Here is a 17,674-nt window from a genome sequence, read left to right on the forward strand (position 1 = left end):
CAGACAAGGGTGTGCACACACACTTTTCTGCACTCCACATAACCTACTGTTAATGGTTTTTAAATGGTAATTTTGCTGCAACAACAGAACTCGTGCTGTTCTCAAACTCCTCGTCGCGGCATACTAAAACAGTGCTGGAAGCAGGTAGGGCTGGACAGATTTGCAGTTCGGCTGAGAAGGTATCTGCTGGTGCTGTAAATAGCGAAGCAGACACATAGCTGGAAGCGACTTTGGTTTTAGTTTATTATTATCAGAGCTCGTAAATTATGCTCAGCTGTGAACAATATAGCCTAATATTCTCAGGCAAAAGAGGTCCGGAGGTTTGAGAGGTTTCGATGAGATTGGCTAGGAGGGGGGTGGAGGCAGAAGCAATGGACTCTGATGCGCTGCCTCGCCGCCTGGGGGGACACATGCGATCAACGGGGCTCTGTGATCTCAGCACACCCTGCCATTAGAGATGCCAGCTGTGTCACACACACACACACACACACACAAATGGAAAAGAAGTACATGACAAAGACAGAAGGAAGAGTGATAGGGAGAAAGGCAAGGAGGTAGAGAAGACAAACTAAGAGCCTTTCAGAAAGGAGGATAAATGACTCGTCTCACTTCACAAGCTTCCGCTTTCTTCCTCCTGCCTCTATTGAATAGTGTTTTTTTTATTTTTTTTATCAAAGCATAATCTGTGAGGATAATGCTGAGAGGCAGCCAGGTCTCGTTATATAAGTGCAGTGGATCACATACTGACAGCTCAAGCCCCTCTGCACACACAGCGTGGAAATCGCCCTGATAGTTTTAAACAGCCAGCCGCAATGAGACATTACAACACAAACTGGTGAAAAACATCGGGTGCAATAAAGCAGAAGGTGTTCAATTTATACTGTTTACCAGTCGCAGGAGTGGTGGCCAGTGGGATTTAATGGCAATATGGAATTTACAGAGTCTCAACGGAGGTGTTTGGGGGGGGGGGGGGGGTGCACAAGTGTGGAAATCTCTGGATGGCCCAGGGTTCCAACAGTCGCATAAAAGTCTGTCCACTATCCCTTCTAGACCTAATACATTCAATTTGGCTGGTTTGCTGCATTAAATCAATGCACGCACACACACAACACGGAACGGTGACTTTAATGCAATATGAATATAATTTCATCATGTCAAAGGTCAGCTCGAGTCAGCATGCAAGGATGTGGCCTTTCGAACCGGAGAGGTTAAGGACGTTGACCCGGTGCTTATATAAACACAGCCCCCTCGATGGCCCCTAGAAATAACACAAAGACGCATGCATTCAAGCATAGTCAGCATAACGGGAGGCTGTATTGCTAGTCGCTAAGTGATCGTGGTGCAGCCAACATTATGCTCTCAACATTTGTACTCTGCATAATGCATCTGCATAATGTTCACAAACACCTCTTAAAGATCGCATTTGCATCCTGAACACATAATTGTGCAAGTACACTAATAGACCTCGGCCAATTACCATGAGATTACAAGAGCATGATATCGTTTCTTATGCTAAAATCTCGGCACACAGAAAACAGATGCTCTATGAACTAAAGGTTACAGAATGGCAAAGAGGTGAGAGGGTGAATGTGGCAGTCGAATGAGCTACGCACCATGTCCTGCCCGTAGGGGGGCGTGGGATCTGGCGGCAGGCACGAGGTGATGAGGCATATGTTGAGGGACGTACAGCTCCCCAGGCCCTTCTGCCAGAGCCAGGGCTGACCCCAAAGTCAGCGGTGGCATCCAGAGAGCTAGGCGCAGACTGACGCGGAGCAGGATGGAAGCAAGACCAGGAGGAGCCCCGCAGGGCCACAGACGCAGCATGCTACTGGAGTGCAAGGACTTTAAAGAGGGGTGTCCTTAGACCACCCAGCAACCCATGTCCTGCTCAAGCCTCGGATCCTGACCATGCAACAGCCCAATTATTGACGGAGAGGCAGAACAACAGCACGTGCTGAATCCGCATGGAGAGGGAACTTCCACAAAGAAAAGAAAAGAAAAAGAAAAGAGTTCTCCCGCAAAGAAAAGAGCACGGATGAGGTAAACTTCAGAAGGATAATGATCCTGGATTAAATTCCTCTCTTCATGGCATTTAAAAAAACACGAAATCCTCCACAATGAAACCACGGAATCCGATCCAGTACTCCAGTAAGGTAGGTGTAGTGGTGTATATGAGAAGAGGGAGAAAAGCGTGAGCAGCCTTTGTTACAGACCTCCCAGCAGTCCTGGACTTTTCCTACCGCCTAAATCCCAGCTGAATCCCATGAAGACAAGACTGAATCCCTCGTTGAGAGAATAGGAGAGGAGAAGGGAGACTACCAGAAACGATGGCACACACAAGACGAGATCGCTGCTGCAGCATTTAACTCAATACAGAGTGCCTCTCCCCCTCCCCAAACGACAAACACACTCTCTCTCACACACACACCACACAAGAGCTGCTGCTGCTGCTTCTGCTGCTGCCTGGCTGGCTGAGACCGCACTGACTCTCAGAGGAAACATTAGCAGACACACCAAGGGAGGACAGGAAGAGAGAACCAAGAAAGGTCAAGAGTAGTCAAGTGCTCTTCATGCGAAAAAGGTGCTCAGAGTTTCTAAAAATGTCAGCGTTAAGAAAGTCCTTCCTCTTCTCTCACTCCTTACAGCGTCTCTGTAGCGGAAGCGTTTCTAAGCATCATGCTTGGAGGAAAAGACCCTCTGAATGAAGAGAAGGGGAAACTGACAACGGTGAAGCTTGGCTGAGTTTTCCTCCCCCTCTTTTTCCCTCCCCCTCGATCATCAGGGAGGTGCGTGCAGCTGTGGAAAGCGGGGTCTCATGTCTCGTCCTCCTAATCGTTCTTTCTCTCTTCCTGTCTTCGTTTCTCCTTGACAGAGGGGTGGCTCAAGAACAGTCCAGCTGGAATTCAGAGAGTGTGGGCTCTCTCTCCCTTCACAAACTAGTCGAACCTTGATATACTCCTCCCTCTTTGGCCATTGTGTAGCTGAATGAGTTCTCTTACCGGAAGGACAGTCATTGGGTGCACTTCAGCACCACGGACAGCGCCTGACTTGATTCAATAGCTGTCTTTCTTACTTGCGAGATTCAACAATAGCTTCAAGGCTTCAAGCAAGGCTTAAAAAGCAATTGTAATTGGTTTTTATCTGAATAAATCTGCAATGTTTTTGACATTTTGTTTGCAGATTTTGTTATGGAACTGATTAATTTGACTGTTTATGAAAATGAGGGCAAGTCATGTAACCCAAACATGTTGCCATCTGCCTAATTTGTACCAAGTGACAAATATGATAAGATAAAATTCTGTTACAAATAAAAATATCAAAATACTGTTTAGGTGGATGCCAAGGTTTTGACATCAAAAACAAAAAGACACATGCAACGTTTTCTTAAAGGGACAGTTCACAAAAACATAAATTTGGTCATCATTTACTCACCTTCCATTTTGTATGACTTTATTTCTTCTGTGCAACATGAAAGAAAATATTTAAAAAATGTTCAACCACTTTTGCTTATACAATGAAAGTCTGTGAAGAACAAAACTATGTTGAGCCCCACAAACTTCATTCCACTGAAGAAAGTAAGTCAAGGTTTAGAATGACTTCTTGACTATTCACTTTGCATGATTATATTTAGCATGTATTTTTTAGCCTGCTGTCCAAGACTGGCCATAACCCCCCAGTTAGAGAACTAAACACCCAATCTAGTCTGCTAGAAAGTAGAATAGGGTGTGCAAGTGTGCAGTTTAAAAGTGTAATTAATCAAAACCCCAAATCTAGTGGGTCTTTGATTTGTTTTGTCTCTAACAAATGAAGTAAAAAAGAACATATTCAATTAATATGGTGTAAGATTCACCCTCTCCCTAATGTGCACTCCATGTTGTTTCCTTGTTGGTTCAAGGAGGAAGTCTGCAGGTGTGTTTCTCCACATAGACTTCAGTTGGAGTGTGAAAGAAGCACTAAAAGTGACACACTGGTGTCATCTCCTCTCACACAAGGAGATCGTTGCTTCTCCCTCCTCTCAGCTTTGAGCATCGTTAGCACTGTATAATTAAAGTTGACAAAGCCGGGTGATCAGAGCCGCCTCGCCAGGGGCTCCAAGACAGACTGCAGCAGAAGCTGATATTGCTCTATTTGAAAGACAATTTTATCACTGTGACTTTAGCAATACCCAGTGTTGTACGTAATGAAACATCATTTCACAACTTCAGAGGTTTATGAAACAATTTGCGAACCAGTCTGCTGCATTCACAGCAAGCTAATTGTTTCCTGCGCTATTAAAAGAATGCGAGAACACAGCCTGCGAAATGAACATGTGCTTTCTGTTTACGAGGCTGCCACCTAATGGTGAACGCTGGGTGTCGCTTTGAGCAGCGGACCCTCGCCATTCTCTGGCAGTCACATGTTTGAGCCAATCCATTTCTTTTTTCAGCTGACCTCAAAAGCAGATTCAAAGGAAGTAGAGCATGTTTTAATACTGGTGCTTTCATTCTGCGGAGGAAAAAAGGCTTCAAGTATTTTAAACAGTAGGGGAGAGATCTGTTTTTGCTTCCCTCCACTCGTTTCGCTCCAGCTTTTGTGTTCAATTTTTACTGTGTTCTGCCCTTCTTTTTTATCAAGGAAGGAGGAATGATTCATGCAGTGAAAAGAGAACAAATAAATAATGAACCCTCTCCCTATCTAACCACTGAGTACAGGAAGCATGTATCAACTCTCCCCACCCATGAAGCTCCAGTAACCGGTGGGATGTTGTTTATTAAGAAACAAGATCGCCGATAAGCAACAAGCTAATTAAAAATGAAGCACATCTTTAAATATGTATTGTTCGGTTAGAGAGCAGACGGATGTGTTGCCGTCGATAAATTGTGCAATTCATTGGGTTTAATATCACATTTCTCATGTGAGAATCAGGTTATCTCTTAACGTTTTTCTCTATAGCTGTGGTCATTTTTAATCTCGTAATTCTTTCGTCTCTTATCTATGCTCTGCCTCTTTAACAGTATTTATACCACGCAAATCAGCTTTGCATTCATTGGAGAAAACCCCGGCTCTGCCATTTCTCGTGGCTAGTTTTCTCCGCTGCTGATGAGCTTAATGGACACATGCACCCAACCAGTGTTCAGAATTATCTTTTACTAAAAAGGCCAATGATGAAGAAATTGTTCAATTATACCAGCATAATTTTTCCTACAATGAAACTGAACAATTTTTTTCTTTATTGTTAACTTAACACTTTATGTTAATATGTGAATTAATATTATGATGACTATGAAAATTAGAGTTAGTTTTTTTCTTGCATAGAAATACAAATTGAGAAATTGTAATATTTCCAACAGTCCATAAAACCACATTATTTTCTGTATTTTTATTTAAACATTAAAAAATAATACATAAACATGTATTAACCTTGCATTAAAAAAAGAGGAAAAATAAATTGAGAAAATGGACCAGCCTTCTACAGGCCATCAATCCATATTTTCCAGTATTTTTTATAAAAATATGAATATGAATAATGAAGCATAACATTCAATCATTCGCCAGCATGAAAATTTGATATTTTTTTGTTTTCTTGAGACAATTGAGAAACTCTACCGGCCAAATATTTCATACAGACCATGAAACAGAACATTTACTTTCTTTATTATAATTAACATTTAATATAACTATGTAAACATATTTGCCATTTTGAAAATAAGATTTTTTTCTTCTTGCATTGAAAAAGAAATGGGGAAAATTTACCAACTTAACATTTCCTACAGTCCATAAAACTGTACTTTTTTTTTTATATTATTAATCAAACATTTAAAATTAATACATACAATATATTTTTCATTATGAAAGTTGTATTCCTTTTTTCCTTGCACAAAAATATAAAGTGAGAACATTTACCATCCTACAGTTTCCTACAGTCCATGAAACCATATTTGTTTTTCTGTATTGTAACTAAAATATGAATATGAATAATAAAGCTTAACAATATTCATGCTTTTCTCATCATGAAAAATCTATTATTCATTTTTTTTAGGTAAAAATAGAAATTGAGAAAATTGATCAGCCTAATATTTCCTACAGACAATGAAACCAAATTTTTTTCTGCATTTTACATTCAAATATGAATATGAATAATAAAATATAATCATATTTATGCATGTAATTATAAATTTTTTATATTGGTGAATTAATATAATAACCTTGCTGCGTATGTTCCTACAAATGTAATCAAACCATATATATAGCTGCATTTACAAATAAAGTTCTCTGTCAATTTTACTCACACTTAGCACGTGGCAACTGTTAATTCTTGACCCTGCACGCACGCTGCAGGGATCGTTGTGTTGATCAGTACACACACACGTGTATGTTTTAGTGAGAGCTTGTTTCAGAGATGGAGAATTGATACTGAGTATAGGTCTGTAGTATGTCTAGTGCAGGTCTTGAGGAATAATGTGGTCATACATGTCCACAGCTGAGTCTAAAACCCAGGCTTTCCTCTCTGCCACTATTCTCAAACAAAGCCTCTTTCTCTTTGCACTGCCTTCACGGCCTGATGATCACTGGGCTTCTACACATCTAAATGAGCCTTTGTGTGTGTGCGCATGAGCACACGATCATTCAGGAACATTAATATTGTGTGCACATATCATTCTGTCTGCTCCTTGCTCAAATAATTGGCCAGTAAAAGATGGACTCAGTCTGTAATCATTAACCATTGGGCTTCACAATAATGAAAGCAAGATCCACCAATGTATTCATTTATCGATCTGAATCGCTGTAGATATGTGAGGGGGTAAGGTAAAAGAAATGTGTTTTTCTTTATAATTCTAATTAGGTAGCAAAAGCGATCCTATCGTCCTCTGCCATTCTCATCTCTAAAAACACACTGAATAGATTCCGGCGAGGTGTGGGGATGCGGATGATGTAATGCAAGCCGTCTATGTGGTTTCTTCCTTCTGAACAAAGGCGGGCTCTTATCAGTTTGGCAAACCCGCAGAATGGATTAGCTGTGCATGGCTTGAGCCTGTAATAGATCTCAAGGACTTTCACTCTGCTTCAGATTCCTGGCACTCAGCACTTTCAAAGGCTACAAGCACTAGGGGGTTTTACACCAAATTCAGTCAGTGCTCTTCTTGGGGTACAGCTTAATATTACAAACCCATTCAGAAATGTGTCCCTGTACATATAATTTATATCTATGAGAAACAGTCCACTAAATTATTATCTTTATTCATTATTTATTCATGCGTATTGTGATATACAGCATGGTGCAGATCCCCAGCTTTGCAGCGTCCACCAACTCCCTCTAGTGGTGTAGCAGAAGACTGCACAGTTTTAGCAGTGTTCACAATGGTCACAATGGGATTCTAACATAACCCAGTATAGACTGTAATACTATAAATAATATGGTTGATATGATTTTTCCCATATGCATAAAAAAACAGGATGACCTAGTATGTATATTGGCCACAATGATCACAAATTGGCATAATGTGTGAACGTGCACAATTACTTTAAAAAAGATAACTAGACTTCTCTCAGGTCATCTGACAACATTGAAGCATACTATTTTGAAATATTTGTTTTTCACAATGCGCACACATGCTGCTGCACAATTCCACATGCTATTTTTAAAAACAGCGAGAGCATGTGGTGTATTCTGTGCTAGTATGCAGTACACAGCATGCTAGTATTCTGTTCTGAAAATAGCTACTTTCTAAGGGTCACTGAGATTCCAAGTTAATTCAGTGTGACATGTCACATCTGATGCATCAGTGGAATCTCATGTTTTCTGACTTCAGTCCTTGTATTGTGTAGTATAGTAGGCCTATGTGGGTTTTGAATATGAATCGTTCTATTTATTTTTCACAGTTTATATATTCAATTCCATTTTCTAAAAATATGATCAAAGTGGCTGACGTTTTTTAGAATACCATAAATAATAGCGGCCCAAGTGCTCTCATCCATTGACAAACCAATTTAGGTGGTTCTGGATCAGTGTACTGGGTTTTCCTACAGTAGCTGTAAAGAAGGAGAGATGATAGACTCACGGTCATTGCAGAGCGGCCCTCCAAATGATGTCATGCTGCAGTCGCAACTGAACCCCTCCCACTGCTGCAGACACACGCCCTGATTGGAGCAGGAATCCTCTTGACAGGTAGTGCTGGGGCCTGAAGAGACCGATGACAGAGTAGTGTACAGAGAGAGAGAGAAACAAACAGACAGGAAGAAAAAGAGAAGGGTATATAAATTAATAGGCCCCTTACGACATAAAAATCCACACTAGTCAAAAGCTTTTATTGCAGCAGAAACAGCCACACAGAACCGTCCCATCTGCTCGCTCCCCTAGATGAAAAACCAACTACTGTACCAGTGAGGACAAAATCTTCTGTTTAACTTAATATTCATCTTTCTCAGACACTCTTCAGGGATTGGGTGAAGACAAATCGTGTATAAGTATATTAAATGTAGTACAAATAATATCATTTATTAAATAAATATTCACACAAACATTCATGTAAATGTATTACATTCACATGTGACTATTGTACAAGAAACATAAAGCTATAAATCTTTTCAGTTTCAGTATGATTTCATATAGCATAATGAGAGTGCTTATTTTAGCTTATATTATGTCATTATCTTAGATTCATGAACCCTGGTGATCACCAAATAAAGTCATGTACAAAATATTAGAAGGTACACTCTGAGTATGTACTATAGTTGATGAAAGAATTACTTCATGACTGTTAAAAGTTACATTCTGTAATTATGCATATGCGTAGCATGTAACACAACCTAGACACACCATATTGGTTATGTATGACCTCAGCTACACCATTTATGAATATAATAGGATAATAAAATGTCCACTGAATGCATTTTTATGAATACTACATTTTCAGACATGCCATTCATGTGACATACTGCTTTTCACATGATATATTAATAAGTCAGTTACAGTTACAGTTAGACTTACACTGACACCTAGTGGTTTAGATGTACACTCCTGCTCAAAAGTTTAGGTCGCTAAGATTTTTAATGTTTTGATAGGAGCCTCTTATGCTTACCAAAGCTGCATTTATTTAATATAAAATAAAATTAAGACAGAACTACTGTGAAAAAAGATAACAATATAACATAGCTGTTTTCTATTTCAATATATTTTGAATACCTCATTTCTATGATGGCAAAGCTGAAGTTTTATAGTATGCCATCACTCAGGTCTTCAGAGTCACATGATCCTTCAGAAATCATTCTAATATAATAGTTTGTAACATTTCTAATTATAATGAAAGTTGAAAACATGCTTAATAATGTTAATATTATCAATACTGCAATCAATGCTTATTAAACTGCTAATTTAATGTTAATTTAATTTAATTTACATTAATTTATTTATGATTCTTTGATCTAATTGTAACAACAGAAACATGCTATTTCCAGTAAGTCGTGATTAACTTATTTCACGAGCAAAAGTATATAATAATAAGTGACCTGCTACATGTAAAATAATTACGACATTTGCATATTAGTACTTTAAAGGTACATTTTAATATCTTTTTAAAAGGTATTAAGCCCAGTAACAGATTTTCTACTTTTATTTCTAAAAGTATAGTATTGAGTCTTTGTCACAGGTAAGAATGATTTTTAAAAAGTACTATTTAAAACTTTTTTAACAAGGTGAAAAAAAAAAGACTGAGTGTGCCTTTAATCGGTCTCATTACTCAAGAAGACATTAAATGTGGACAGGTTACTTGATTTTAAAGTGCAATCCAAGCATTGCTCCAGTGGCTGTGTGACAGAGGAACACTGGCGGTAATGCGCAGTGTATTGGCTGCAGTAATAATACAGGCCCCCGTGTGATAATAACATCTGCTCCTAGTATTGCTGAGGTGGGTTTAAAGCAGCAGCACTCCCTGGGGACTCGGGGCTGAAAGATAAATGGGGGCCGTCTGGAACACCTCATTTTGTGTTCGGTCTACAGAAGCGAAGCGACGGGCGACGGGCGACGGGCCAGGCATATTACAGCCTGCGGAAACACTTCTGTTCTCATTTCTCTCATTACTTCAGCCGGCATGTAAAACAGGCCCCTGGCCCTCAAACGCTCGCTCCTCTCCATCACTCAGCCATTTGGCCAATCAGTCGCACATTTGGGGCTTGGCCACTTGACTCGGAAGTGAAGCGAGTCTGGCAGGGAGAAAGAGGAGGAGAGAGAGAGCCACCGGTACGATCCCGATGAGCTGCGTTCTTCCCGTCTCACCTGATCTGTCTGAGCGGAGCTCATTTAAAGTCTCAGGCAGAGAAACAGAGGGTTGGCTCGCTCCCCTGACGAGCTTCTCTCGAACCGAGTCTTATATATCTGAGCGGAGTAATCTGACTTCGAGAGATTCCCTAACCGCTTGGGAAATTCCATCTAGTTTCAAGGCCCTTATCAGGGGGTAAAGGCTATAGACTATTTCCATCACCGAAGGAGCTGAAACGGCATGCAGTGGGTGGAAGGGGGGCACTGTTGGAACTGGGAAGGGAGATGCATGCCTTCAGTAAACAACAGAACAGTACGCTCCAATGAAAAGAGCAGTGATGGGTAAGTGAGGGAAAACTATGACACAGGACACTCTGAGACAGTTTAAGACCGGGAGTCTGTAAATACAAGGTATTTACGGTGATGTAGTTACTAGACCGGCTGCCGGGCAAACGTGATCTATGACATCAGACACTTACATTGGAGGGGGGGAAGAGGGGGCATCGGTTAAGACAAACATATGGCTATCTACCTTGCAAGTCAGCTTTCAGCAATGCAACTTTTGTCAGCCAAAACAAAACAAAATATATAAGATGTTAGTAGAGGCACTGGAATGTCTGTGATTATAACAAATTAAGGCGTTTAAAATAGAAGGGAACAGAGAGAGGACATGAAGAAAGCAGACAGAGACCCAGGGAAAAAAGAGAGGTGGAGTTAGAGATGACGAGAGAGACAGAGTCAGTCAGGTACAGATACATGATAAAAGCCAGTAGTGTAGGTTTGGTTTGAACAGAAGGACATTTTTTTCAGCCATGATCACTCCCTGTTAATGGGATCCCAAAATGACTTTATTAAAAACAAACGTACATATATAACATAAGGTTTATATGCATGTAATATATTGGGGTTCTTAGCAAATATTAGCATTCTTCTAACAGTGTTACAGATAGTCTGTTGTTAAGATAATTCAATTTATTTTAAAATAATTGCAGTCTATGATAAGGTTCCTTTTAGATATCCAGGTAAACATATTTATTATAGGACTGCTATATTATTGTAGTGTTGGGCTTTAACAAAAGCTGCTGTTGTTCACGTTTTTGAATGTTTTTTTATTTGATCCAGAATTTATAATAGTAATATTATGAAATATAATTATTTAAAATAACTGTAATATATTTCTGTCATAGCAAAGCTGAATTTACAATCTTCACGTCACATGATCCTTCAGAAATCATTTTAATATGCTGTTTTTGGTGCTCAAGGAACATTTCACATTATTATTAATGTTGGAAACAGTTGAACTGCTTAATTTTGTTTTGCATAAACCTCGAAAAACATTTCTCAGGATTTTCTGATGAATAGAAAGAGCAATAGAAAAGCATTTATTTGAAGTCAAATTTTCTGTCATAACATTATCAATATATTAATTTCTCAAAAAAGCAAACAACTTTTGAATCTAACTTTGTAAGCTTAAAAATTACTGCATCAATCCATTTTTTTATTTACATATCTCATAAACATCACTTTAAATAGGCACAATATCATTGCTAATAAATCTCATAACTATTTTTCTATTCCCGTTTTTAATTAGTTTTCCCTTATTGAATGATTGGACTGCATTCAGTTTTAATGCATTCAATTAATCTTTTTAGGAAAGAAGACAAAATGGCATATTTTTGCTAGCTCTCGCAGCAGTCCTGTGGGCCATCCTCAGTTATGTTACATGACTTGCTTTTATGATGTTGTTTTCTTTCTGAGCTTCAATGCAAAAAGGATTACTGGTAACTATTTTTCATTAATTAAAAGCTACTTGCTTACCAGTCTCTTTCCTATTTAGCTTCATCATAGTTACAGCTTGGAAAAAACACAAGATCTCTTAACAAAGAAAGGAACATGTCCATATCGTTCACCCCTAATCTACACTCCTGTTGCCAACAGAGAAACACAGAAGCCTGAAACTGGTTAAAAATGGCCCAGCATGAAGAAAACACAGAACAGATGAAGAGAACAAGATGTGGAAAGGATGAACAAGTGCATGAGAGGAGACAAGGATTGGGGATTGCAGTCATCAAGCAAAGAACCTCGCTAAGCCGAGCTGTTGTATGTTTCATTCATACCGTTTTCCTCACCTTCGCATCCTCTCTCCACCTGGCCGGCGTTGGACAGTGCGTCTGACAGCAGGTCTGGCAAACGGCCGTTCAGGTCGACAGATGCCAAGCAGCCCTGGAAGCCCTCTTTAGAATGCACCAGCTTTGGCAAGTCCTTATACATCTCTTTGGCCACACCTCCCACATACAAATCACCTGTAGAGACAGGAAATATTATGCTCTGACTGACAATGTCTTTTCAAGTCAACTATCAAGGGAGCATGTTATGTAAATTGCCTTAGAAAAGACACACCACTGCCCCCTGCTGGTTCACTTGTTTGTTGCAATACTGAGGTAGAGAATGCATACAGCCTACATTTAGTTCGGGGTCAACGTTTTTTTTTTTTTTTTTAAGGAAATCATTTATTTTATCCAGCAAATATGCATTTAATTGATCAAACCTGAGAATACAAATAATTACAATGTTACAAATAACTTAGATTTAAAATAATAAAATAAAATGCTGTCCTTTTAAATTATATTTTCGTCATATAATCCAATATATATATATATATATATATATATATATATATAAAATAATGTTATTGTTAATTAATAATAAAAAAAGAAATGTTTCTGAAGCACAAAATCATTCTAGAGTAATGGCTGTAGAATATAAAGCTTTAATCACATGAATTAATGAAAAATAATATTTCACTTTTTGATTAAAAAAATTCTTACTGTCTAAAAACAATTGAATAGTAGTCTACACCCAATATAATATAATATAATAATTTTAGTATTTTATTTTAGATAATTCTTGTGTCTTGTTAAGCTCTAATGTTCAGTTAAAATCATCCAGAAAAATCATTCTCATTAAGAAAACCTCAAAAGTACCTTTCAGATCCAGGTTCTTGGCTCCCATGGTAGTCTGTGTGGTGATTTTGGTGTCTATTTTGACCGTATGGAGGTTGTTTGTATCTCGTGAGATCATCACATTGTGCCAGTGATTGTCATTCAGTGGTGTGTTGGAATTCCCTTTGATGAGATGAGCTCCATTTCCCAGGTCTGACACATAATGGAGATATCTGCATGCAAACAGTCATGAAAACAATTAGTGAAGGACTCATTACAGTTCATGTTCTATGCATTCAAATCAATAGAGCTCACCCTTTAACCAGCTCTACTACTATGAAGTCATTGCCATCTCCTCGGTTGTACAGGATGAGCCCATCTGGTGAAGTGGTCTTAAACTGGAAGAACAGGTGCATGGAGTAGTAGGCCTGAAGCGTGGGCAAGGTCACATAGCTAGAGCGGGACTTGAAGGTCACCGGGTCTGCCACGATGCTCCTGTAGCCGATCATGGCGTTCAATTCGCAGTAGTCAATGTCACCGTTCTTGCACAGGTCAATGTAGGACATGCCATTGAAGGACAAACCCTGCAGGTGTCCAATGAAGTTGGAGGGCACGGCAGGCATATAACGCTTCTCTGTTACGATTCCCGTTTCCACATTGTGGAACTCCAGCTGTGTGTGGTCTCCCGTGATTTGACCTTACCAGAATGAATAATCGAAAACCGTTTTAATGTGGGAAGGGGACAGTGTCAAAAGGATGACAATGCTGCATACTATACAGACGATCATGTAGTAGACAAATGGGATACCGTACAGACTTACGGAATTCACAGAGCACACGAACACAAAGTGTGCTATCTGGGACAGGGCTGCTGCATTGCCAAATGGGCCGACTCAAATTTACTGCAGCTAAATTTTATTTATATATATATATATATATATATATATATATATATATATGGAAGACTAGAAAAACATGAAGCATCAACAGCTGAAAGAATTTTAGAAGTATTTTAGGGAATTTGAAGGAAAAAAATGTAACTTCATATTTCTGCGATCCAGTGGGAGAGGAAGTATATTTTATTTTATATATATAAAAAATAAAAATAACCCTTTTAAAGCCTCCCAAGAGGAAGTTCTTCCACTCTAAAATCAGTAAGGTTATGTGAGAATAATGTATTCCCTCAGTGGTTTGGCCTCTGAATGCTTCAGCATTAAGTGAAATACCAAGTCAAAGTGTTGAACACACACCAGTAAGAAACTAAAGATGATTGTACTGCACTTTGGGAAAGCACTACCTTTTTCATATGACGCTTCGTTCAGTGGAGAGATTGCAAAAGGTGTTTTTGCCCTTGAGGAGCATTGAGGGAGGCTATTGGAAGTGAGTCACTGAATCTCTTCAGGGAAGGCCCTTCCTCAAGACCGTTAGCAAAGAGTACATGCAATTACTTAAAGGAAATAATTATGACCATGTGGTGCATCGCTGAGATTTATCTTATCACTACAGATGATTTAACTTATATGGGATTTTAAAGCAGTCATGCAGTGCATTTTAATTGACTGCTCCAGTGGTTATATAATGAGAGCGATTTTTTAATTGCTTGCTGTATATAAAATAATCAAAATATAGACAACACGAAAGGGACAGAGTGAAGTTAATCGTTTAGTCATTGTGATGTCACAATTGTCCCGATTTCAAATTCAGTGATCAAAAGAATAATTCATATTTCAAACTGGAGAGTTAGTTTTGAAATGTGCGGTATGTTTTTTATGTGTAATTTATGTGTAAATATCGAGAACATTTTGATTCTCAATTTCATGACCCCTTTAAAATTCTCTCATACACCCATTTGCAAAAAAATAAAAATACAATTTATATACAATATAAAATACCTGTGGTTTCATATTTGAAAATCAAAGGTTATTTATTTATGTTTTTATTTTTATTGCATGGAAACTTCAATGAAATTTGTACCTATTTTATATGATTTGTATTTATAGGATTACACTACTATTCCAAGTTTGGGGATTTTTTTATTTATACTTAAATGGTGTTGTATTAAGCAGTACAACTGTTTTTAGTGACAGTTATAAGAATAATAAGAAACTGAAGCCATCATATGAATAAATTACATTCTAAAATATATTTCAATAGAAAAGTTATTTTAAAATAGAATAATATTTCACAATATTAATGTTTTTACAGTATTTTTCATCAAATTATACCGACCCAAAACTTTTGAATGACAGTGTACATGTTAATAGATATCCTATTAATAGTTAATAGGTCATATTTAAATAGGTAAATTTTATTCGCCACAGGGAACCTGAATCTTTGGTATGATTTGCAATTCAAAATAAAGCATTAATCATATACATATATTCGTACTGTATATGGTGAGACAATAACCTTCATCCTTCAAACTTCCCACTTCAAGCGCTCTACACTTCATAACAGGACACAACACGCTCACAACTTACAAATTGTCATGTGTGTTAGTCTTAAGATGGTAAAATACTTGAGAATGTGCTGTACCTTCAGAGGGCTGCAGGTCATCCACCGTTAGCTTCAGACTTTTGCCTCTTCTGACGACACGAACTGTGTGCCATTCGTTGTCATTCAAGTTCTGGCCCGCAAATATGGTCTCTGGACCTTTACCTATAACATGTCCCACACAGCGGTTAACACAAAGAGCAGAGAGAGAGAGAGTGATAGAGAGACAGAGGAAGAAAGGGGCTGTGAAACGGGATAAACTAAAAAAGGGGTGTAGAGGTGACTGATATCCATGTAGAGAAAAAGAATAAATAGCAGAGGAAATGATACTCTCACACATCACATACACACACTTAGATCTATCTGCATCCTCTGGTCCATTTCATGATCTCTGTAACAGCCCTGTTATGAATCTGGCCTTGTCTTAAATAATGGATTTGTTAGTATACACCGAGTTCAGTGAACAGAATGATCCCACTTCCACCACCAGATGGAGCCATGCAACTGTTTTCTAACGGCCCTTCTTGAGGTAACCCGTCTGCGTTCGTCTGTGATGTCAGTCGAGATGTTCGGCTGCATATGTGTCTCACGTTCTTCCAACTCCTGAGTGGTTTAGCAAGCACATCCCTAAAATCTACAGACTGTAAACTCTACTCGAGAAAGCAATTTCTCGCCTGTAGAGCCTCCCCTTATCCCGTGTGCGCGTGCGGCGAGTTCGACGGGACCCCTGGACCTCCAGGCTCCAATCGAGCTTCCACTGGATGATCAGAGCGTGCGAAGAGGAGCCTGCAGGCTTTGTGATTTCAACCGCTCTGCCTCTCTTTGACACGTCGTTGTCTCTCCTAATCAGTCAAACTGCTGCTAAGAGGGCAGCGTGTCATTGTCAGGGGCCCCTGCAGCCCATCTCACTTGATAACAGGTAAAAAGAGTTGCCATTAAAGAACTGCCAGGCTCCCAATCGATTTTCTATCCCTCCCTGCTCTCAATTACTATGAATCCAGAATGGCCGGCAATGAGCCTGCTCTGAAGGAAAGAAAAGCAGCAGCAGGTAAGGTTTCAGACAGCGCAACAGCGACCCCTAAAGGAATCTTTTTCGATCTAAGGAAAAGAAAAAGCCACCACTGAGAGGTAACACTAAGGGGCTGTACTGTTAAGCCTCCGGCGATACATAAGACATGACATGTGCTTTTTATAGGCCTCTGACCATCGCTGCAAAAGGACGTATGTGAAAAGGTGACAGCGTGTGATTGGACAGCTGGAGAGACAGCTAAAGGTCCAGGGCTGCTATGCCTTTATTAGAAAGACATGTTCAGATAAACTCACAAGCAGCAAAGACAAAAAGCCTCTCTCTCTGTCTGGGAGGGCAGCTTGTTGCCATGGAACTGGGGCAGATGGTTGCGTGTGTCCGGTCACTTTGATTCTCATCTCCCAGGGTGGAGAGAGAGGGCAGAGTTAAATAAGACAGAGGCGGGCAGGGGCTGGCTAGAGCGCTTTGACAGGACAGGGCTAGCAGGAGAAAACAGACCAGACGCGCGCACACAGACACACACACACTTGTTTCGTCTCGGCCAGTAGAGATGAGATATATTCATATTTAGCTCATCCAGCAGAGAACGATACCCATGTGAAACAAGCACAGGCAGCCATTTTGAGGCAGGACGAGCTTCATATTGAGGACAGAGTAACTCAGCTCTACTGGGACTGACGAATCAGCAATGCTAAAGGCTTTACAGTTACAGTTACAGTTTTCTATTTTTACTATGTGTCGTGTATAGTAATTAACCAGGGATCAGGTCAAAAATCCTGTCAAAATTGACAAATAGCACGGACATTTAAAATGTGTGCCATAAATAAATAAATGTAATAAAAATAAATAAATATAAGAATGTAATAAAAATGTGAGCCATTTATTCACCCTCCCCTTTAAAATGAAATTCATTTCTGACACCGGTATTGACTGTGTCTTATACGATCTTGTCTGCAACCGCCTGTGTGTGAGGGAATT

The 17,674-nt window shown here is 39.2% G+C and overlaps 1 protein-coding gene across 23 annotated transcripts in view; it reads right to left on the minus strand.

Moving 5' to 3' along the window:
* Window positions 1-17,674, minus strand: part of nrxn1a (neurexin 1a) — a 173,878-nt gene that overhangs the window by 50,434 nt on the left and 105,770 nt on the right. For 13 of the 23 annotated variants that reach the window (XM_026276945.1, XM_026276949.1, XM_026276946.1 and 10 more), the window contains 5 exons: window positions 15,712-15,834; window positions 13,492-13,873; window positions 13,219-13,409; window positions 12,352-12,537; window positions 8,040-8,159 (listed from right to left, as the gene is read on the minus strand). In XM_026276945.1, coding sequence (XP_026132730.1) covers window positions 8,040-8,159; window positions 12,352-12,537; window positions 13,219-13,409; window positions 13,492-13,873; window positions 15,712-15,834 — 1,002 coding nt within the window. Of the gene's footprint in view, window positions 1-1,613; window positions 2,703-8,039; window positions 8,160-12,351; window positions 12,538-13,218; window positions 13,410-13,491; window positions 13,874-15,711; window positions 15,835-17,674 lie in introns of those variants that run through there. The other 10 variants (XM_026276954.1, XM_026276953.1, XM_026276952.1 and 7 more) reach the window with 3 other exon arrangements.

The sequence above is a fragment of the Carassius auratus genome, chromosome 12, assembly GCF_003368295.1.
Source record: "Carassius auratus strain Wakin chromosome 12, ASM336829v1, whole genome shotgun sequence".
Lineage (NCBI taxonomy): Eukaryota > Metazoa > Chordata > Actinopteri > Cypriniformes > Cyprinidae > Carassius > Carassius auratus.